Source organism: Crinia signifera, chromosome 6, assembly GCF_055691185.1.
Source record: "Crinia signifera chromosome 6, ASM5569118v1, whole genome shotgun sequence".
NCBI lineage: Eukaryota > Metazoa > Chordata > Amphibia > Anura > Myobatrachidae > Crinia > Crinia signifera.
The window spans coordinates 136,858,090-136,882,716 of NC_139222.1; the positions used below are offsets into that span (position 1 = coordinate 136,858,090).

Consider the following 24,627-nt stretch of genomic DNA (forward strand, 5'->3'; position numbering starts at 1 on the left):
CCATGATCAGGCTAATTTTTTTTATTGCAGCCGCCAAATAAGTCTCTGGCTACTCTAAGCCTGTGAAGAGTGGTGACCATTGAAAAAAAATCATTATATGCGAGTGTCTTACAAATGGATTTAGACATTTTTGCACAGATGCGAAGTCTTTGCAAGCCAAACACATCCATCCGGACGTTGTACACATTAATTAGCTAGGCGGGATTTCACGATAGCAGGACAGCGTCTACCTGATTGCTGGCCGCTCTACATTGCTGGCCGTGTGATCAGGTCTGAATTACCTCCTACAGATGGAGCGGGTCTCTTCTTTGCAGGGGATGGCGACGCCAGCCGCCATCCCCCGCCATCTGTATCTGCGGAAGGGGATGCGCGCGCATGAGATGCGCGCGCGTCCCCTTCCGACGGCTTCCCCCGGGTCCCAGCCGGCTTGTCGCCGGTCACCCGGGGTCCCCACCGCCTCCCCGCACCCCCCCTAACCCTGTCCGTCTCCCTGAAGCGGAGATGGACAGGGTTCCCATCGCCCCGCCGCCCGGAAACTGAGACGCGCGTGCGCATGAGACGCACGCGCGTCTCTGTCAAATGGACGCCGGGATGCTGGCGGATTGCCAGCGGTGACGTTCTGGCGATTTGCCAGCAAGAGGGAGCCCGGCTCCATCTGTATGTTCAACATCACTCTCCATCAGCACCAGTTATAGCAGGTATCTAATTATCAGCAAAAGCTCATAGGGTGAGAAAAACTGCAATTCATCCCACTGTTCCTGATGTTTCGCCAAATAGGTTTTTTGGGGTAATTCTATGGGTATAGGTCATTGGGTCAACCAATAATAAGTCGGGATACATCATTGGGTTAACCACTGAAGATCGACATGGCTTAGGTCGACTCCTAAAATAGGTTGACATGCCTAAGGTCCACATGGTCGGAAGGTCGACACAAGAATTAGGTCGACATACAGTTGTCAGGATTTAATACAACTTTTTAACCTTTGATTGGAAACAATTTGGGGGAAATTTACTAAAGGAAATTTGTAAAAAAAAATAGGTGTATTTGTATCCAGAAATACACTTATTTTTGACATTTACTATCCCGAAAATACGGCAATTCGTATTCGTAATGATGTGCTATCAATACGAATTGCCGTATTTTCGGGATAGTAAATGTCAAAAATAAGTGTATTTCTGGATATAAATACAACTATTTTTTACAAATTTCCTTTAGTAAATTTCCCCCATTGTATTAATATAGATAAATTGATCTCAATGTCCTTCCTGAATCTTGTTCTAGATCAGGTGTACTTTTTACCCAATCGTTTGTGTTTGCAATGCAGGAGTAACAGGGTAATCCATCACCTCCTACTTCCCTCCATCATAGATCAGAAACTAAAATACTCCCATTTATTGTTATATACAATTTGCATGACAAAAAAGCAGAGCTGTAACTAGACATTTTGGTGTCCAAGGCCAAAGAAAGCATTAGTGCCTGCCCCCTAACATTCCAACGTGGACATTAGGCAAGCCTATGATGTACCTTCCCATATAATATATATTTTAAAATATAAATATATTTATAGAACACCTATACTTACAAAACACTTCAGAGAAAATGGATTTGGATACCAATTCTCTTATACCATAATTTATGCAGTTACTGTAATTTGTAATTTAGTTCCTTTATTTTAAATCACACATTTCTCACACAGTCACACACAGTCACACCCAGGTCTTTCAGTCAAATCCTCCTTTATTTAAAGCACATTTCAAAATACTGTCATATGTACGATGTAAACTTGTGACAACAGTGCACTGGCCATGCCCCCACAGTGGCAAAAATGAGGGTGTGGCCTCATGGGAATAAAGCAATTTATAGACCACGCCCCCTGACCACAAAGCCCCACACCCAAATTTTGGCCATGCAGGGCTTTCCCGACTAGCAGATTCTCAAAGTCGGGAGGTATATCTTGGAGACTATTCACAATATACAGATCGACATATGTGAATATGGGTCTTGCATGTTGGTGAGTACCTTAATGCAAAAATGCACAAAGAAAGTTTTTGCAAAATGTAGAGTTGGCAGCAAAATCCAGTAATAAATGAACTATTACTACAGAATTCACAAAACAGCAACTGCAAATACAAAGGAAGATACAGATTTACCATATCAGAACACTGTAGACCCAATGCTAAGCAGATGATCCAGAAGTAGGACCTCAGAACTTTTCATAGTAGTTGAAACATGATCCTGTACAGGAGCAACTTTCTGTCTCAACAAAAGGCCTTAAATAGCTATAAAACAGGTGAGGCCAGGGGAGTAGGGCTGCAGCACAGTTCAAAATTAAAATAGTAGAGGAACAGCAACTGCCAAGAACTGCCATTCCAACCTCACTCACTGGCAATTGGTGTTGCTCCCCTATCTGTAGTTTGGACTGTGCTGCAGCCCCACCTCTGGAGCCACCACTGGGTTAGGCTAATCGGCCAAAATCAACTACACAAAAATAAACCTACAGAAATGGTGTTGCCTAGACAACAGTGGTTAGCCCTCAGGTCAGCAGAAATCCTAAAACATTAATATTAAAAAGTAATTTTGTATCTGGAATAAACCATTGTGCAATGCAACGGGAACAAATATATATTTTTTCTGAGCAGGGTAAATACTGGTTAATTTTGCATGTAGCCCACATATTGTAGAATTTTTTTATTTTGACACTGCAATTTCGACATAGATGGCTGTGTGCCTTATGCTGGGTACACACCAGGACGATTTTCCCTCAATCCCGTCAATCCTGATATAATACCGACCGATTGTAAGTACATTGTATGTACTTTTGGGCTTTTTTGTCATTTCTTTGATCCGATTCCGATCCGATGTGTGTACCCGCTGCTCATTTGGTCGCGTCGGGGGTCCTACGTGCTGCAGGTAGGATCTGTCAATACCATGCCGACCGACCGTCCATCACGTGCCGGTCGTGAGTGTTTTTCCCTGCCGTCCATCGTGCAACTCAGCCTATTTTCTAAACACTCCCCCCGGCGCCATGTTTTTCCACATTGCAAACAGCGCTGGTGCAGCAGTTGGACTCTCCTTCTTGGATCATCTCCCTGAACAACAATCTGGTATGTTTGCTCTCCCAATGCTCTCCTATGCATGCCCACTGATGCCACCAATGTAAATAGTCAGTTATTAGAGCACTAGTTTGTTCCATCACCCGGGCACCTGACCATGTCACTGTGTGCTAGGGTGGGCCCCATTCACCTGTGTGTGTGTGTGTGTATATATATATATATATATATATATATATATATATAACCATTGCCCAACATTGCTGCTTTTTATGCACTGTGTGCTGGTCCATTCACCTGTCTGTGTGTGTGTATATATATATATTCTGATGAAAATTCCTGTTGAGAATTGAAACGTTAAGCTCCCTATTCGGTGTTGCTTGAATTATTTCATTCGCCGTGAGTGCCGCCATCCACACCCTGCTATATATATGTATATATATAAAACCATTGCCCACTATTGCTGGTTTTTTATGCTCTGTGTGCTAGGCCCCATTCACCTGTCTGTGTATGTATGTATATATATATATATATATATATATATATATATATATATATATATATATATATATATATATAGATAGATAGATAGATAGATAGATAGATAGATAGATAGATATTAGAGCATTTTTAATAGTGTTTTTTGTGTACTGGGCCTCCGGTTCCATTATATTTCCTTGCTGGGACTTTGTTTCCCTGTTGGGAATATATTGATTAATAAGTGATCTACTTGTTGGCTGTTGTTGTCTGTCATTTTGATTTTTTCCCTGTTGTCGGTGGTGCCATGTCAGTCAACCAAGGGTTCCTCAGCAATACATTGCTCAGTGACGCTGAAAATGTACAGTTGTCTCTGAGACATGATGAAGCTGAGGGTTTTTTTAGGGGTAGAGACCAGAGCCAGACCCAGAAAAAACAGGCAGCACCCAAAGAGGGGCGGCAAAAAGGGCCACTCAAAGAGGCCGGAGATGGGGGAACAAGAGTTAATTTTTAACTTGTCAAGTCATCAATTAACCCCAGCTGAGTCGTCCTTACTTTCTAAAGGGCTGAGCTTTGTGCCCACTTGTGGGTTCAATAAGTTCAATTGGGCTATTGACCACTACAAGATGGGCAGGAAACTTAGGCTAAATGAATACTTTTCTAAAAAAGAGAGTCTGTCAACTGAGGTGGGGCAATGGCAGTTCAGAACTCTGAGCACCTTTGACCCCATCTTGAATAATGCATGTATTAAGACCTTCCTGAGATTAGTTGATGAAGAGGTAACCTCAAGTTGTACTGACGTGGTGCCATATGATAACTTAACTAAAGACGAAAGAGCTGCTTTGAAGTCATTAAGATCTGACTATACGATAGTTGTTAGAAAAGCAGATAAAGGTGGGTCCTCCAGGATGTGACTAAGTTTGACCAAGAAATTAGGAGACAGCTAAGCGATATCACCACCTACGAGAGAATGCCTTCTAACCCAATGTTGGGAGTTAAAAAAAAGGTGGATATTTTGTTATCGATGGCCTTGGCTGCAGGTTGGATAGACAGGGTGTTGGCTGGTTTTCTGACCATTGAGCTGCCTGTCCGATCTTATATACATTGCCCAAAGGCCCATAAGAGCCTTGTGGAGCCGCCCGGGAGGCCAATCATTTCGGCGCAAGGGTCGGTTTTACAGCCGCTTACGCTACTGGTCGACTTTTACCTGCAAGAGTGTGTCAGCAGCATTGAAAGTTACTTGCGTGATACTGATCACTTCCTGGAGGGCCTAAAGAGCCTTGGTGAAATTCCAGATAATTGTTTCCTGGCTACTATGGATGTTAGTTCCCTCTAGACCATCATCCCTCATGATGGCGGTGTAGAGGCGGTAAAATAAATGTCTTTGTAAAGGCCCCTATTCAGGGACGCCAATTGAATTTGTATTTTCTTTACTGAGGATCGTACTAGAACGTAATCACTTTCTTTATGATAAAGAATTCTTCTTTCAACGCTCAGGCACGGCCATGGGCTCTAATTTGGCACCTGGCTATGCCAATATTTTTATGGACGATTACTAGCAGAACCATATTTTGCCCGTCTATGGGACCAACATTCGTACTATCGAAGATTCATCGATGACGTTTTTATCATTTGGCAAAACAGCAAAGAGTAATTTCTGTCGATGGTTGAGGCTTTAAATAGTCTCGAGACTGCAGTGAGATTCACGGCGTCCATTGATTTTCATGAAACAAACTTTTTGGATGTACTGATTTTCAAATAAGACAACAGGTTGGCACATACACTCTATCGGAAGCCGACTGATAGAAACACGTTGCTGTCGGCCACGAGCCATTATCCTGAAGCCCTTAAAAACTGTTTGCCGGTGTCGCAATTCATGAGAGTCCTAAGGAATAACTCAGAGACTGAACTTGCGGCAATTCAAATCGATGAAGTCAAGTTGAGGTTCTGTGACAGAGGTTATGATGAGCGTACCATTGAGAAATGCCTCACCAGGGTGCAAACTCTCTTCCATTGTGAAACTAAGAGAATAAAAGAAGTTGATCCTGAGAGGATGCTCTTTATAGTTAAGTGCGATACGAGACTGCACGTTGCAGAGGTCGATTAAGAGAAAACGGGACATTTTAAAGACCAAACCTGAGCTTACCAGGGCTAAGAAAGGTCCACCGCTCCTTGGTATCAGGAGGGGTTCCAATCTTAAGGACCTCCTTTATCGCACCAATGCCAACTCGGATGACGCTAAGGAACACACCAAGAGAGTGGCTAACCCGTAAAAACGGGTGTTATTTATTTATTAGCACACACAGATTCCACAGCGCTTTACAGAGAATATTTGACCATTCACATCAGTCCCTGCCCCAGTGGAGCTTACAATCTATATTCCCTACCAAATGTACATGCACACACAGACATTCTAGGGTTAATTTTTTGGGAGCCACTTAACTTACCAGTATATTTTTGGATTGTGGGAGGAAACCAGAGTACCCGGAGGAAACCCACGCAAGTACGGGGAGAATATACAAATTCCACACAGTTAGGGCCATGGTGGGTATTGAACCCATGACCTCAGTGCTCTGAGGCAGTAATGCTAACCATTACACCATCCGTACTGCCCATGTGTTACAGGTGTCTCGGCTGTACCACCTGTAGGTCGATGATGGTGGGAAGTTCGTTTCCGCATCCACAAACAGGCAAGAGGATACAAGTACAGTTTAAATGGCATTGTCAGTTGGACTTTGTGATATACATCTTACAGTGTCCCCGCAGTTTAATATATGTGGGGAAGATAAAGAGATTGTTTCATGAAAGAAGTGCCCAGCACCGTTCTGATATATGACTGGCCTATGAGAGAGGCTCCACTGACAAACCCGTGGCGGCACATTTTGTGGCTAACAGTCACCAGGTTGCCTTGCTTAAATACATGATTATAGATTGGGTCCCTCCACTGCGAAGAGGAGGCGATAGGGATCTACAGTTACTAAAAAAAGAATCCAGCTGGGTTGACACCCTTGATACTGTGGCCCCTAAAGGGCTTAATGAATACAACCATCTGAGTATATTTTTGTGATCAATTTTGAGTGACAATAACACCCTATACACATTTATATGAGAGGTTCTTTATGTGTATAAGATTTTTGGATTTTGGTAGATACACCTAAAATATCGGAGGCACATCATTATTATTATTATTATATTTGTGTATTGTAATTTTCTATATTGTGTCATTGCATGATGGTTGTGCCTGTACCGTCGCTATCGGTGGGGGCACGCACATCATGATATATGTTGTGGTTATTTGTATTTATCTTTATTTTGATATTTTGTATGTGTGTTTTTAAACTTATAGGTACCCCTGTTGTCCCCGTCCGGCAGCACCCACTTGCTAGGATTTTTTGTATTAATAAAAATGTGTCCCTCAATATGGGCGTGCGTTCCACGTGAGCCGTGGGGTGGAACACACGTGCTAGATGAGTTGACTTAGCATTGTATGGATTGCACAATGATGCGCGTCCGGTAGCTATGATCATGTCCCCAATATGGCCGTGCGTTCCACGATAGTCGCGGGGTGGAACGCAGAGGCCGACGAAGTGGAAGTGACTGTATTGGAACGCACAGTGATGCACTTCCGGCGGCTGTGCACCGCACGCAGGACCAGATGGTGGTGTTACCTGCCGTTTTGGACACTTGTATATGTGAGTTTGGTTTTGTATTTTACTGGTACATTAGACTGCTGTTTGCTATTGGCTGTTAGCCCGCATGAACGATTGCCAATTTGCTAGTCCTTTGTGGGTGTTGCCGGTATCGGGGTTAAGAGGTGGCCTTATGGGTAGGGATCTGTTTGTCTGTCTTTGATGTGGTCATGAGTAAGGCCACGTTCCATGGCTGAAACGTCGTACCAGGCCCAAGATTATGTGTATCTTGATGATGAATTAAAACAGCAAATTGAATTTGAGCTGACAAGCCCTGGTGAGTGCTATATTTTTTCTATGGATGTATTGTATGGCTCCGTCGTGGGACCATTAGAAGGCTACCCCAGGCATTAGTTTATGTACAAGTGAGTGCCAACCTGTTCCAGGATAGATATAGATATATCTATATATATACAAGGAAAGCAAAGTGGCACTCCAAGACTTGAAGATAATTAATATGTTTAATGTAGCAAAATCACCAATGTTTCAATGCCGACTAGGGCATTTTCATCAAGGCTAACAAATAATATAGACAATGTCCTACCTTATATGCATCTAAGAACTCCGCTTTGCTGCGACCGGGACCACGCACCCGAGCGGCGGCACAGGAGGAATGACGTCATTCTGCTGACGCCTCTCCTAGCATCGGCGGAGGTCGTCACCTAGCAACCCTGTAAACAAAAAAGAAAAAAAGAAAACAACATTTAAAAACACTTAAAGCTTAATACACGGCAACACATAGCAAGGTCATCAGCAAGCCGCCCCAACATCAAACGGGGGTATCGGCACCTCATAATGTGATTTACATAATTAAGGTAAATAAAGATACGCCCAAATGGTTAAACTGGTATATTAGATGCGACCTCTAATGGTCAATGCAACATTAAACATCATGAAGCAGTATAACCCCGAGCAAGATCCACCTGTTAAATGCTGAAACATTGGAGCAATAAAAAAGAAGAAAAAAATAAAAGAAGAATGGAAAAACCATATACTAGCCAACCAAATTTAAAGGGACAGTACACTGATGACCGAGTGGTCATTCAAACCGTTGGGGGATACAGTCCCCAATTGGAGGATCCATCTAGCCTCACTTTTGGCGCACTCTGGAAAAGGGTGTGTGGCCACTCAACAGGGGGCGTGTCCTTGAGTGTAGTGTACAACACCATATACAACTTCTACACATTATGCAACAAAATACTAGACCCTTACACATGATGCCAAATGGAATGAGCCAAAATTCACATAATGCCACATGGATTGTGTCAAAATTCATATAATGCCACACGGATTGAGCCAAAATTGACATAATAACACATGGATTGAGCCAAAATTCACATAATGCCAAATGGATTGAGCCAAAATTCACATAATGCCACATGGATTGTGTCAAAATTCACATAATGCCACATGGATTGTGTCAAAATTCACATAATGCCACACGGATTGAGCCAAAATTGACATAATAACACATGGATTGAGCCAAAATTCACATAATGCCAAATGGATTGAGCCAAAATTCACATAATGCCACACGGATTGAGACAAAATTCACATAATGCCACATGAATTGAGCCAAAATTCACATAATGCCACACGGATTGAGCCAGAATTCACATAATGCCACACAGATTAAGCCAAAATTCACAATACGCTTCATAAACAGGGACATTGTCCACCAAAGGCGCGCATTAAACATTTACACCATAATGTCCATTACACGTTAAGTCACACGCCAATATGTCCATTATGTATTATGCCAAACACCATAATGCCTATTAAAAATTATGCTACATAAGTGCTTCTTATCTACATGCTCATTGCCAAGGGTTCCATGCTCATTGCCAGAGGTTACATGCTCGTTGCAATGTGGGATTACATGCTCATTGCCAAGGGGGAATACATGCTCGCGGTAAATGGGGGACAGCCGCCGCCAGGCAGAAGTGATAGCCACTGACAGTGGCAGAGCCTGGCTGTATTCAGAGCACTGCAGGTCCCGGCTATTTGAAATAATACCCCTTTCACACCAGAAAATGCATTCCCAGGTTGGCCCCTTTTACACCAGCCTAGTCCCTGCATTTTCTGGTGTAAGTGGGAGAGAAAACCACCCCTCCCCCATTTAACCAGTTATCTCATTTAACCGGTTATATCTTCGGAACCAACTGACCCGTTTACATGAGACAGGTATCATATTGAAGAACTTTTGAGTGGGCTTTGAATGATTTTTGTCCAGTGAAACTGGAACGTTTGGGTCCAGAGTAATCTGCCCTCAAAGAACATGAACAGCCATTACATTACATTTCAAAAATAAAAAAATCAGTTTACACACAATATCTCTGGAACCGATTGACCGATATGGATCAGCCAGGTATCATATTGAAGGCCCAGCGATTTTGAATTGAATAAGCTCAACCACAAGCTTCTGTAATGCCAGGGGGGAACTGGCAGCCGGCGGAACCTGGTGGGGGTCGGAATTGATGGGTCCCATATTATCCTATGGGGAAAAAACAGCTTTACCAGGCGATATCTCCGGTTCCCGGGGGGGCTAGAGACACGGGGCTGGGCTCGTTGGAAAGCCCTGGTCCTCAGCTACAAAATGAAATGACAGGGGGGGCACGTGCCCGGGTGCCCCCCCCCCCTAAATCCGCCACTGCATTAAATATATTTTTTTATATCATAGGACACTGACACGCAGTTATCTAAAACTGGAACTATGTCTCGCAAGATAAGCATGAAATCCATGAGCCAGACAAACAGTTCTTTCAGGTAAGTGTGGAATACAATTATACAATATAACACTAGCAGTATTATAATGGGTATCCAGGAGGGAAGGTCTCAGTCACTGTTTTGACATTTATAATGCCAACACCTTAATTACTAAGATGGGAGATCCATTGAAGATGGGGTGTTGCCCATAGCAACCAATCAGAGTGTACTTATTTATTTAGCACCTTCTAGAATATAATTAGGGTTACCACCTCATCCCTTTAATTCCGGACACATATTAATTACACAGGTTCTGTGGCTGGCTGACTTCAAAACTCCATTTCACCTGGTTTTAAACTGCCACAGAACATGTGTAAATAATACGTGTCCGGAATTAAAAGGATGAGGTGGTAACCCTAAATATAATAGATTTAGGCCTTTATTCTGGTTCACTCATGAAGGCAAATTCCTTCTCAAATGGACAAAACCATGTGCACTGCAGGTGGGTCAGATGTAACTTGTGCAGAGAGAATTAGATTTGGGTGGGGTATTACTTCAAAGAAGAAAAACCCCACCCAACTCTAATTCTATCTGCACATGTTATATCTGCCCCACCTGCAGTGCACATGGTTTTGTCCATTTGAGAAGGAATTTGCCTCTAAGAGTGAACTAGAATAAGGCCCTATATCTTGTATCTGACAAATACTTGCCTACTACCCTGTAGTACTGTATGTGGGGGATTCCTGTAGTGTGTGTGCGACTTTGGTTCCACACCTAAAATAAGTGAGTGGAACCGAGGGCACAGTGCCGCAATTCTCCAAGAATTGACCAATCCATCTAATATGTGACCAAGCCAAACCTTTCTAGCACTCCCTCTCCCTCCAACTATACTTTGACAGCAGAAAATATATAGATGGTTCATAATCATTCAGTATAAAAATAGATGACTAGAATTGGCTAAATAGTTTTAGAAGTTTAATGGTCAGTTATGAAAAAATAAACCTATAAATAACCAAAGTATTTTTTTTATTATTATTTATTATTACTAGATGCAGCCAAGTGTCATAGTATACATTCTATTTGCATATAAGTAATAGTTAATAAATGAAATAAAACTGACTATTTACTCTATGTTATTGTGCAGAAGAAGCTTTCGGGTAAAAGAACCTGTTTCTCCTCCTGTGATACCTGAACAAAACTTTCCAAATTCATTGTGAGTTCCCAAAAAATTATTATAATTAAAAGTAAATACATTTTGTAATAGCAGTTTGCGTTGACATATACCCCCCCCCCCACACACACACACACACACACACACACACAACACCCCAATAACTCATTCTATTACAAGCCCCCCTGATAACTCCTCCCATTATTTAATATAACCTCTCCCTATAACTCCTATTATTTTCCATACCTATCCCTATAACTCCTCCCATTACTCCTTTAGGGGTAGATTTATTAAGTTCGGTGAAGTGATAAAGTGTCTGGTTTTTATCACCGGCCAATCAGCTCCTAACTGTGAAGTTATAGGCTTGGTTTGAAAAATAACAGGTAGGTGCTGATTGGCCGGTGATACAAACCAGACACTTTATCACTTCTCTAAGCTTAATAAGACTACCCCTTAATCTCTTCATATAACTTCCTATTATTTCATATAACCTCTCCCATAACTTCTCCCATTACTTCACAAAACGTCTTACTATATCTCCTCTTATTGTCTTCAACTGTAAGTTACTGGGGGTTTTTTTGTTTGTTTGTTTTTCCTGATTGATTATGTGTACTCTGTAACTGGGCGCTGTGGAACCCTTGTGGCGCCATATAAATAAAAGATAATAATAATAATATTATCAGTGGAGGCTCCAGAAGTAGGGCTGCAGTATAGTCCAAAATTCCAATAAGGGTTACACACCAACTTACACCCCAAATACTGCCAAATATAAAAAGGCCAGGACTCACTGGCAGTTGGTGTGTATCCCGTATTTGAATTTTGGACTGCAGTGCAGCCCCACCTGTGGAACAGCCACTGCCTATTACTCAATATAACATCTATACTCCATATAACCTCTCCTTGTATCTCCTACCAATACTCCATTTAATCTCACTCTCAGGGGTATAACTAGCTGTTTCTCAGTAGCAACGTTAATAAATATATATATATATATATATATATAATGTAGTTGGTGCGGCACTCCTAAATGCAACAATCCCGGGATGGGAGAAGAGGGGTTAAATTCCATGCGTTGCCCTCCAAACTCACACTCCACAGGGGGAGTGAGGTTAATGCAGCGTGTAGAGGGGATGGCAGCACTCGCAGAAAAGAATACACAGTCAGGCGTGGATCATCAACATTTCGTGGCTTGTGTCGCCACTTTATCAAGATGCCAGAAGAACCTGTAGTTTTGTAGTTTTTATTCAATATTAAAAAAACATCAAAATGTAATTTTCGATATGATCCTATTTGGGGTAATCCTGGATTATATTGAAAGTGGACTTCTTTGAAAATTATGTAGATCCGTGCAAGAGAGAATTTCAGGTCACTCTTTCAGTGGTAACCTCCTTGCTCTGCATTCAGAATAGGAATAGGATTCCTATTCTGATATTGAATAAAAACTACAATGATCAGCAGAAATTCCCACTAGGACCAGCTGCACAAATTTAATACTCCTATTGGTATTTACACCCCTGATGAAGTCTTATTGACGAAACGCGTCGGATTTTTCCATCAATAATAAAAGGACTATTAATCCTGAAATGGACTGTGCTTAATCATTGTGAACATCATCAAATACAAGGAAACGAATTTCAGAAATGTTTTTGTGATTTTATTATGATATATTGGGAGGTACATTATTTGTATTAGGTAGCGCACCCCAATCCCCCCCCCCCTTCTTTCTCGATATATATATATATATATATATATATATATATATATATATATATATATATATATATATATGCCTCCCACTATAACAGCCCTACATGTAAACTGATATCTGAATTTTCGGCTTTTATTTGAGGATGTTTCAAGGATCTTCTCCCAATCTCTCGGCTAAGCCTGATGTAAATGGTGACCATGCCTTGCCCCCACCCCCAGCATTAGCTGAATACTGTGGCCCTCTTGCACAGGAAACACAATTATTATTAGAAAGAGGTAAGTGACCAGGTGTGACTGCTGAGATGTGTTTTCATGCACGTTGTCTATAATAAGGCACAGAATGCTTAAATCATGCATAAATACATTAACAACATATAACATTTGCAACATTATAACATATATTATAGCTTAAAGTAACAGATTTATGCATGTCTAAATTGTTGTTTCAAAGTCTTAACAACTATCTAGAATAAAGAAAATATTGGTGCTATACCCAAAAAGCACAGTGTCTAACATTGAGTATGTTTAGGTGTAGACCATATATACTGCTGCCTCTGAATACTTATAAAAAAAATTATGTAGTACTCACAGAAGGTTCTAGCAGCGTCAATATAGGAAAATGCCTATTTCCCAAGGATGCAAAAAACACAGAAAAAAAAACAAAAAAACACTGGAAACAATATATATATATATATATATATATATATATATATATATATATATATATATATATATATACAATTATTTATTAAACTAAAATTCACTGGCCAGCGATAAATAACACAATACACAATATATTAAAATATGAAATCAATATAAACAGACAATTCCTAATACAATAAAATCCACGTAGGGTGGATTTGAGTACTTAATTGTCCCATTTAAGGGCAGGAGGGTTAATAACCACCTGGGTGGGGTCTAGAGTTAAATGCTCTCTGAAACTTGTCTGGCCAGACACAGGAAAAAATATATATTTCTTACACCCCCTTTTTTTAAAAGAAAAATAGGGAGGGGGAGAAGGGAGAGACCTCCCTGTACCTCCAGTTTAAATACAGGAGCTTGTGTTTGTAGCTGTATTTCAGCGATAGTCCAGTGCTAGTGAATTCCTGGAAGCCCGGGCTCCTTGTTGAATTAGAAGCGGCTGAATTTTCAAACCAAATTAACTTTATGCAGGTATTAGGGCAATGGTTCCTCCAGTACTCCGGAGATGAGGGTTGCTCAATATACAGATTTGGCGATGACGCGTTTCCCCGCCTCCGTAGGGATTTGGCGGCTTCTTCAGATAGTGAGCTCATTTTTTTTAACGGTCTGTACCGGCTAAAAATAAATGTACCGTTTGTACCGATTCCTGACGAGTTCAGGGTGCAGGTGGCAGCCGCTTCAACAGTGCAGCACCCGTTCCCAGTGGTGCCTTGGTCACGGCAGCTGCGTCATAACATCAGCACGCGGCCTCTGCCGCAGACCTGCTCCCGCAGGGCTTCCACTGTCCACGACACGGTAAAGGACACCCGGCGCATGTGCTGTTGATATATCCAGACACGGCTAGAGGCTGTGCAATGCAGTGCTGGGATTCAGAGCGGCCGCCCACAGCACACGGAGGAACTGCAAGGAGCACGGTGCTAGAATGAAGACAAAGTGTCACACTCAACTAAGCTCAAACTGGGGTACACTTAAGTTATTTAAACATTTAAAATTAATGATTGTCCACAGTCTCTTACCTAGGGTCACAATAAGCTATGTAATTATGTTGCCCCAGGTGCTTGATCCCACATCTATATAACATAACTGGAAATATGGGAAAAAATGAACTTGTCAATATGTCAGAGTCCATTGCCCAGTACACATTCAGAAAGGGGGTGTGACCACGCCCCGTTTGCATGTGACCATGCCCCTTTTAAAATGTGTACCGGTTTCTGCCCTTCAGATGTTGGAGGGTATGTAAAGCTAAGTTGTGGCATTTGACAGGGCTGCTGCCCAATCCTGCACTGTTTGCTTTAACCATTGAGCTTTGGCAAGTCTCAGTCTGATCCATACAAATTCTTATATCCAGGGCCTGTGGGCACAATAGCTTCATGTGCAGATTACATTGTTGTGTCTCTGGCTAATGTTCAGCTTGTTGGAGTGTCTTATGTGTAAGGACTTTGAAGTGTTCTCGTAACTCCTAATTAATTGGTCTAAATCGAATAGTTTCCCTTTTAATATTTTTATGATTATCTCCCCTGCTCCTTTCAATTGACTCTCTCCTTTAATTACTTAATTATGTCTTCACCCCCAACCTTGCACATTTTGATTGCCTATAATGCATTGCCTATTAGGGCTTTCTTTAAATAAACAATACACATTTGTTTAAAAAAAGAAAAAACTTCCACTTATATTATCCTTTTGCAAATGGTTATCCAGCCTAAGGGGAGATTGAATTACTAGTGCTAAAGTCTTCTACACAAAAAAACAGGACTTTACAACACAACAATGTTTTGGCCAATGGTGGTATTGAGAAATTCAATTGTGGGCCATTTTTTTCTCACAGGGGCTAGCTTCTTTTTGCTTAAAAATAAAACATGGCTGCAGGATCAATTGAATCAACACTTAGGGCTCAATTAGCCATGACAATTTACTGCAGTTTGACACCCCCCCCCCCCTTTCCCTTACTGCCTCTCTCTCCCTAAATGAGCCCTTTGAATGCCAGCATTGCTGTAAGAGATGTGGACAATGTATCGGCTAAAATATGCCAGCCTTGCTCACAGCAACTGGTTTTGCTTTGGGGGAAATATTTAACTAAACTTCAATTCATTGACCATCCTTGATATTTCTGTGTCAGTCTTTTTCTGTTTTCCTAGATTCTCATCTTCTGGTAATGGACTCTCTAGTGGCCTCCTGTGGTTAGTCTGTGCTATTGCAGCTAAATTCTTGTGATTGTTCTGCTTACAAGGCTGATACCTGATTTATTTATATTTTATTTACAGTTTCTTATATAGTGCAGCAGATTCCGTTGCACTTTACAATTGTAGACAGAGATAAAACAAACTGGGTAACAACAGACAGACTTGGAGGTAGGAGGGCCCTGCTGCAAGCTTACAATCTATAGGGATATAGGAGGGAAACACAAGGACAGGCACCAGTAATAGAATAGCAGTCCCACCAAGTCCAGAAGGGAAGCTATAAAAAACATAAGTGCCTCAAAGGATTATGAGTGTAGAACCTAAATATGATAGGCTTTCCTGAAGAGATGAGTTTTCAAGTAACACTTGAAAGTTTGGAGGATAGAGGCTTATTGTGTGTGGAAGGGCATTCCATAGGATGGGAGCAGCCCAATGAAAGTCCTGTAATAGTGAATGGGAGCTAGTGATCCGTGCAGAAGACAGATGCAGATCTTGTGCAGAGCGGAGTGGTCGAGATAGTAGATATTTTGTGATAGTTAAGAGATATATGCTGGTGCAGTATGGTTAATAGCTTTATATGTGAGTAGAAGTGTTTTATATTTAATATGGTAAGATACAGGCAACCAATGGTGGGACTGGCAGAGCGGATCAGCAAACGTCTTGCAAGAAAAATCAGCCTAGCAGCAGCATTTAAAATGGATTGCACTGGTGAGAGTCTGTTCTTGGGAAGACCAGTTAGGAGACTATTGCACTAATCAATGCAGGATATAATGAGTGCATGGATAAGAGATTTGGTAGTGTGTTGTGTGAGATAGGGTCGTATTTTGGATATGTTTTTTAGATGCATGTAACATGATTTAGCTCACATGGAGGTAATTTATGCTTCAGGAGGCTGGTGCTTGTCCCTGTTATATTCTCTGCAAATCCAGACCCTGAGGTCGGTGATAGTTTTTGCTTCCTGCAGGTCACCTGCCATCTTCCCTTCTCCTTTTTGCTGTTCCTGGCTGTTTCTGTTCATATGCTCCAGGGACTCCTGCTGCCCTCCTGTGTTGGTTCTGGTAAACCGTAAGTACGGTGTAGTGTCTATTTTTCTTTTGCCTGCAATGAGGTTGCGTTTGGTTTGCAATGAGGTTGCCTACTTGTTCTTGTTTCTCCCAGAATTGACTCAGAAGCCCTTAGCTAGTGTCATCCCCAGTGAGGCCCCGTTAGCCAGTTTTACCTTTTGATCTCCCCTGAAGTATCGCAAGTACCTTGTCCACAGTAAGACCTGGTTGAACCGGAGTTGGGTGGACTTAATTCACCCCTCTAAATGTGGTGATTATAGATGAAGCCATAGCATCCACAGGCACTGGTCATTCTTTGGGGTGGTTCAAAAGAGATAGTGTAGGACTCGCTGTGGCCGTCCAAAACAGTGGTCACAGCTGCTGGGTTCACACAAAAAACCTTAACAGCCATGATGTTATTAGTTACTAGCTACAACTGGGTTGGGATCGATTGGTCTACAACAAGTTGGTCGACAAGCGTTAGGCCAACATGGGGAAAGGTCTACATGGTTCTAGGTCTACATGGGTCATGGTCGACATGGGTCTAGGTTGATATGGGTTTAGGTCGACAGGTCAATAGGTCAACACAAGCAATAGGTCGACAGGGTCTAGGTCTAGGTCGACAGTCAAAAGGGTTTTTCTCCTTTTTTTTAACCAAATGTCGATACGGACACAGTTTACAATGCACTGTACGCAGGCACGATGCCTCGCTGTGCTAGGCACCCTATTTTATTCTCCCACCACGCCCTAGTGGAGGGTAGGGCATGAAATACCATCTGCCGGCACATGTGGGCTCAAAAAACAGTGAAAAACCCTATGTCACCTTTTGACTGTCAACCTAGACCCTGTCAACCTAATGCTTGTGTCGACCTAATGACCTGTCAACCTAAACACTTGTCGACCTAGACCCATGTCGATCTTGACCCATGTCAACCTAATGGTGTCGACCCAATGCTTGTCGGCCAACTTGCTGTAGACCCAATGACCGTAACCCCTACAACCATACAGTACATAAAAACAAGAAGTGAAAATCAGATATTTTTGTGTTACAAAGGTTCTCAAAAGTTGCTTCAGAGCCCCTACGAGCCCTACAGCTTTAGCTTTATTAGTTTCCCAGTAGATCCACCCCTGGCAAAGATTAAATGTATAGCATGTGCCATGATTTATTTAAATGCATATGGCCTGTCCTACTACAGTAATTGCAGAACTGTTCCCATTTAGAAGGGGTGATGGCAGGGCCTGATTAAAGGTTCCCGGGCCCTAGGCTAATACACATGTAGCTCCCCTTGTAATGCTGCTAACACACTGTATGGGCACTCAGGGACTCGCCAGTCATACTGCTCATGTGCAGGTAATGAAGGAAATACAACTGTCATCTGTGATCTAATGTTTGTAGCGTGTGCAGGAGGCTTTGTAGCGCAATGTACATAAAGTCATGGTTCCATCAATTAATTACATTGGCACAGCCATCTGGCAATCACCATGGTAACTTTACCCCCACAGTACATCGGGACAGGTGATAGCTAACAAGCATGGAATAAATTAGGTCTTAATTTTGTTACTCGGCTGTCACCAAGGTGCCCCCTCAGTCCTGACGCCCTAGGCTGCAGACTAATCAGCCTATTGGTTAATCAGGCTCTGGGTGATGGAGAGTTAAATCCGCAAATGTAATTGTGAATGTGTCTGAGCCCACAGCGCATGTAGGTCATTTATTTTTTTATGCACAGCCAGGGCCGGCTCTATCATTAGGCAGCTTTAGGCAGCTGCCTAGGGCGCCAGGCTCTGGGGGGGGGGGGGGGGGGGGGGCGCCACCAAGTCTGCCTATCAAAAATTAAGGATGTCTATGAGGATTCTTGTTGTACTTAATTCAGGTGACTGCTGCAAAACTTCTAAGACCTCACCTCCATACTTTCGCATGAGGCATACTTTCCCGCCTTTGCTGCCCCCTCCCCTTTGTACTCTGTTGTGGGTGGCAAAGGGTTGCCTCCAGGGAAAGCAGGAAACTTGCCCACCTTCCCAAGGTGGGGCTGGGAGGACCACCCAATTTATTGGGAGCCTAAAAAGCCTTTCCAGAATGTTTGGCAAGTATGACTTAAGGGGTTGGAAAGTGGGTATTGGTGGCAGTATGGGTTAGAGGGGGGGGGGGGGGGTGCAGTAATAAAGTTTTGCCTAGGGTGCTGTGAAGCCTTACACCAGCCCAGTGCACAGCACATACTGTAAACAAACTTATCTTATGTCGAGACACAGGGGACAATGTCTTTCAAAAGGGCTGTAAATTACAAGCCTAAACTCCAGAGAAACATTTTGCATGGACATTTCTCTGTCTGAGGTCTAGCACTTATTAAAAACATTCTCCATTCCATTTTAGATTCTCAATTCCTCATCTGCAAATCTCATCAAAATATTAATGATTTCCCAGCACCGCCTCCTGTACAGGACTGTAATATGATGAATATGCCGCAGCTCACAGAAAACGGTACTGTATGTCATTCCTGCTGCGTATGGCACAATTCAGCTATTTTGTTACACCTTCATTTTACTTGTTATTGGCGCATAAATGGGGTGGGGGGTGGTTCAGAGAACCCAGAAACACTCCCTGGTGGGCTGAGATTTTCTCTCTTTTTTTGTGTGGATAAAGGCAGTAGAGCAGCCCTTCGATGTACAGAGCAGCCCTTCGATGTACAGAGATCATGATTGCTGCAGCCAGGATCTGAGCTGTGTTTGTGGCTCATCAGAACTATCTGCGCCTTGCAAAGCACAGCAGATGGCTATGGGAAACTTTGGGAGCAACAGGCACTTGGCACCAATGAGAGAGGCAGGCACTCGGGAGAGAGTAGGATAAATTTACTAAGACCGAATGCACCCATTTGGGCTCAATCGATCTTAACTACAGCCAGGATCAGCCAAATGGCAAATTCATCAGAATTTGGTGTACGAATGAGTACACCAATGGTAGAACTTGGCCGTATATGGCAATGAGTTCTATGGTGGCCGGCTCATTTACGTACTGCTGAATTTGGCTATATCTTATATAGGCTATATCTTATATATTTGCCCAGATCTGTTACTCTGTGACTGTGTGTATAACGCTGGGTGGAGACATGGGTGGAGTTATAGAGTGACAGATCGAATAGCCTAACAAATAGCAAGAGAAGAAGGAGTTACTCATGTGATGATAACACACACACTGCTGTATCTACAGTAACTACATACATGCTACATGTCACTGCCAATGTGATAATCAAACAGAGAATAGATGACAGGGAACATGCTGGAGGAGAGGAGCTGACACAGGTGAGGGACAAAAAATATTCACTGGGAATAATCAGGCGCCTTGCAATGAGCTGGATCTCTAGTGAAAGCAGCTGCTTGGCTGTGGGGGTAGTCACTCCCCACTGGAAACAAAACACAGAAAAAGAACTCACACAAGGTGGGTGTAGCAGCGCTTAAATCAATGAAGAATACCAGTAGTAAAAAGGTATAACAATTTTACTGATAATATTAAAATTGCATCAATAAAACAATGACATCAATAATAAATAACAATAATGGTATAAGGTGGTACGGGGGGGGAATAAAAGTAAACTGGAATGAATGTCAAAATGTAAATAATAAAAATAGGCCCCGCCTCAAGGACAGTCACAGTGAGCTGTGTCGACACTGATATGGAGAAAAACAGGTAAGTGCACTTTACCAATGATGAATAATGGATCCTTGTGGGTATGGGATGTGCTGGGAGTCCTCACGATGTTTGCGGCTAGATTGGGTTGCCGCTGTAGGTGGTAAATATCGCTTGATGTGAATCAGACCATATATAGGAGACTGATGAATAAAGACTCGAGAAACCAGAATTTGTCTGTAGCGATCCCAGATGATAGGTCCGCCAAAAGAACCAAATGTCCAATTTGGAAATTGAATGGAGATGGTATCCAAATGAAACTGGAAGTGTCACAGCTGTGTCCAGAGGTGAGGGGCAGTCACCTAACGCGTTTCACTGCGTCCTGCAGCTTTATCAAAGGTGTGGGGGACTGTGAGCCTAGATCAGGTATATATACCATTTCCTAATGAGGGGATCAATACACCTGTGGGTTCAATTTAGTAATTCTAATTCGCATACCATATAAAACAATAGAATACGGGTAAGGAGGCAGACATATATCATAGTGTAGAGTGTAGGCAATGAATTTGGAACAAATACACACATCAGAAGTATATTAATTACCTTAAACTCTGTTATTTCCATTAGCTCCGGTCACGTGACTGGGATAGGTCACGTGATCGGGGTAAGGCAAGAGATGTAGAGGTGGGCGTTTATCCCTAGAAAAACAACCTAAAACCACCATATAATAATGGTGACCTTATTTCACACAGTTTAATTTGGATACCATCTCCATTCAATTTCCAAATTGGACATTTGGTTCTTTTGGCGGACACCGTGCATACCACTACTGGTCATCACCATCCATACCAGTGTGGATTGCTATCAGGCACGGAAGCCACATCTCCATTCCATTGTTGGGACCTATCATCTGGGATCGCTACAGACAAATTCTGGTGTCTCGAGTCTTTATTCATCAGTCTCGCTCCTATATATGGTCTGATTCACATCAAGCGATATTTACCACCTCCAGCGGCAACCCTATCTAGCCGCAAACATCGTGAGGACTCCCAGCACATCCCATACCCACAAGGATCCATTATTCATCATTGGTAAAGTGCACTTACCTGTTTTTATCCATATCAGTGTTGACACAGCTCACTGTGACTGTCCTTGAGGCGGGGCCTATTTTTATTATTTACATTTTGACATTCATTCCAGTTTACTTTTATTCCCCCCCGTACCACCTTATACCATTATTGTTATTTATTATTGATGTCATTGTTTTATTGATGCAATTTTAATATTATCAGTAAAATTGTTATACCTTTTTACTACTGGTATTCTTCATTGATTTAAGCGCTGCTACACCCACCTTGTGTGAGCTCTTTTACAGGTGAGGGACAGCCGGATGCTGGGATCAGTGTGTAGTTACGTACAAATCATTCCATTCCCCACCACCATGCTGCTAGTGACTACAACTCCCGGCATGCTGTGTGGTAAAGGGCGGCCTCTGATTGGCCGGATGCAGCTTGCCTATGGACTGTGCAGGTGAGAGAGGAAGCTCAGCAGCAGCACTGTCCCCTGCTATGCAGCAGCTATGAAGAGGGGTGAGCATTATCACTAGTAATGCCCAATCCTGAGCACTGCAGCCTTCCCCTGCTCTGTGTTCCATTCCCCACAACCATGCTGCTAGAGACTACAACTCCCGGCATGCTCTGCGGTAAAGGGCGGCCTCTGATTGGCCGGATTGCAGCTTGCCTATGGACTGTGCATGTGAGAGAGGAAACTCAGCAGCAGCACTGTTCCCTGATTTGCAGCAGCAGCTATGAAGAGGGGTGAGCATTATCCCAAGTGATGCCTAATATGGAGTACTGCAGCCTCCCCTGCTCTGTGCCTCCTCTTCTGCTGCCTGTAATGTACCCTAGCACTACTGATATATACACATTAGCACTACTGATTTATATAAATATATATTCTAGCACTACTGAGTCATAGAGACAGATTGGGTAGACTATCAAGTAGCTTTGATGAGCGAGAGAGGGTGTATCCCCAGCTCCCCCCCTTGATCCCCCATCTGTATCCCCACTTTCCACCGCGCTCCCCCCAGGACCATCCCCCGCCATCTCTCGGCTCCATCTATCAACAGCTATCCGTCCGTGAGAGGGCCTAGAGCCGGCACCTATCATGAGTGGCCAGAAGCAAGTGACAGGCGACGCCGCTCCCCGCTCGGCCATAAGTGCTTGGAGGGGAAGCAGAGCACAGTTGCGTACAATACATAATAGTGCTTCATACCCCACCTACACCACCAACAGTATCCCCACATCTGCTACCCCACCCACACGAACCCCTAGCCACCTTCCCCCACCCATAGCCCCTTTGCACCCAACACTCCCCCACGCAATAAATGCTTAGCTTCCTCTCTCACACGCACAGTCCATAGGCATGCTGCAATCCAGTCAATCAAAGGCTCAAATGCCGGGAGTTGAAGTCTCTAGCCGCATTGTGGTGGGGAATGGAACACAGAGCAGGGGGGGGGGCGGCAGTGCTCAGTATTGGGCATCACTTGCTCCCAAAATCTGGAAAAGGAAAAAAACTGTCGCTCAGACATGGTACTGTAGTTGAACCTGTTTGATCTAAACAATTTGACTGAAAGTTTTGTCCATTTTCCTGGGTTTGTGAGCACATTTCTGATTGTCTTTTGCTCCCATACAGTATCCTATTTTTTATTTCATCCAAGCAACTAGTTGGATGGTTAGAGGAAAGTTGGTCTGATGTGTGGCCAGCATAAGCTGCCTGTTATGCCAGCTCTTTTTATGTGATAGGAGCCATTTGCTGCAGAAGAATATCACACTGGCCCCTCTTACTGCAGATGAGCCATCATTTTTGGTGTTACCCCCTCTGAGCTTGACACCCAGGTGCAGGGCCGCCATCGGGGGGACTGCTGGGACTCCAGTCCTTGGCCCAGACAGAATGGGGGCCCAGGACTGGAGTTTATCAAGTATAATTTGTCATAATCCAAGTTCACATTTCCCTGAAGCAATGTAGTAGTACAGTGGCGTGGCCAGTGTTGTGGACACCAGAGTTCCTACAAGGCAAGCCAGGTGTTTGAGAATGGGATTGGAGGCCATGCCTATTTTGTCAGTCCCTGGTCAGTCCCAAGTCCACTTGGACCAGCTTTGGACCACACCGCCCTTGTTACGCCACTGCCTAGGTGTACTGTTGGAATAAATACTTAGACAAGTATGGGGACTATGGAAAAAATATATGTATCAATGCCATACTACTGATTATAGGTGTATGTAAGAGACAAATACATTTATGCAATGTAGGGTTGTGTTAGCTTATTTATTGAGCCACCATCGAAAATGAATTAAACATGGCTATAAGTAAATTAGTCACTAAAAAGGATAGCAATCAGAAGCTTCTGCTGTTATTCATTAACATTTAGTTTCATGATTCTTTCCCTCCACACCCTGATTCATTTTGTAAATAAACAAATAAATCCTTTTAACACAATCTCTTGCTATATGCTATAAAGACACAAGATGGCAGTGTAATGTTACAGTTACAAATTTACAGTCACAAACAGAACCACAAGGGCTCAGAATTCAAAACAATATATTGCAAAAAAAAAAACTAAATAATTACAGGGCTGCAAGTGCATTATTAAACCTTAAAAACATAAATAATTCCTTGTAACTCAATATGCAAAAAGTTTTTGATAGACACATTTGTATTTACAGTAATAATCAATTTGTGTGATATAAATGTTGTAAAGGCACACTGTGCATTGAAATGTTGAGTATGTATGTTCTGCACCTATGCAATCAGATTAGAGATGGGAAAAAGGGGTCACTAACGAGAGCTGGGATCATGCAGATCAGTCAGTGAAAAGATCTGTATCTTTTAGGCGGCTCTATGGTTCACTTTGAAAGAAGGGGTAATTTGAGAATAGCGAAGCATAATTTGTTTTACAATCATTTATTGCCATTTTTTTTTATTTATTTATTTTTTAAAACAGTGACCTGAACAAATAAGAACATACATGACTGAGTAAAACTCTGATCGATGGCTGGGTGCAGAACGCCATCGATGGCGTCTGCACCAATGGCCATCCCTAGCAGCAGCAGCCTTGTTATTCTTTCTTTTACTTGCAGTAGCAGCACTCAACTCAGTCTGAGATCAGGCAAATGCATTGTAATAAAAAACGAAACTGAAAGTAAAAGAACGACGCTTCACCTTTTTGGGATCGGCGGCTCCCTCAGTCTTTTATGGGATCCGTTCAAAAGACCCGCTTCGTTCG

General features: G+C 42.7%; 1 protein-coding gene across 1 annotated transcript in view; it reads left to right on the top strand.

Annotated features, from left to right (window-relative positions):
* The window catches only part of ABI3 (ABI family member 3), a 48,494-nt gene that overhangs the window by 18,695 nt on the left and 5,172 nt on the right, over window positions 1–24,627 (top strand). Inside the window, exons 4-7 of the mRNA XM_083147323.1 lie at window positions 9,898–9,983; window positions 11,068–11,136; window positions 12,944–13,077; window positions 19,092–19,199. Of these exons, the coding sequence (XP_083003449.1) occupies window positions 9,898–9,983; window positions 11,068–11,136; window positions 12,944–13,077; window positions 19,092–19,199 (397 nt within the window). The remainder of the gene's footprint in view (window positions 1–9,897; window positions 9,984–11,067; window positions 11,137–12,943; window positions 13,078–19,091; window positions 19,200–24,627) is intronic.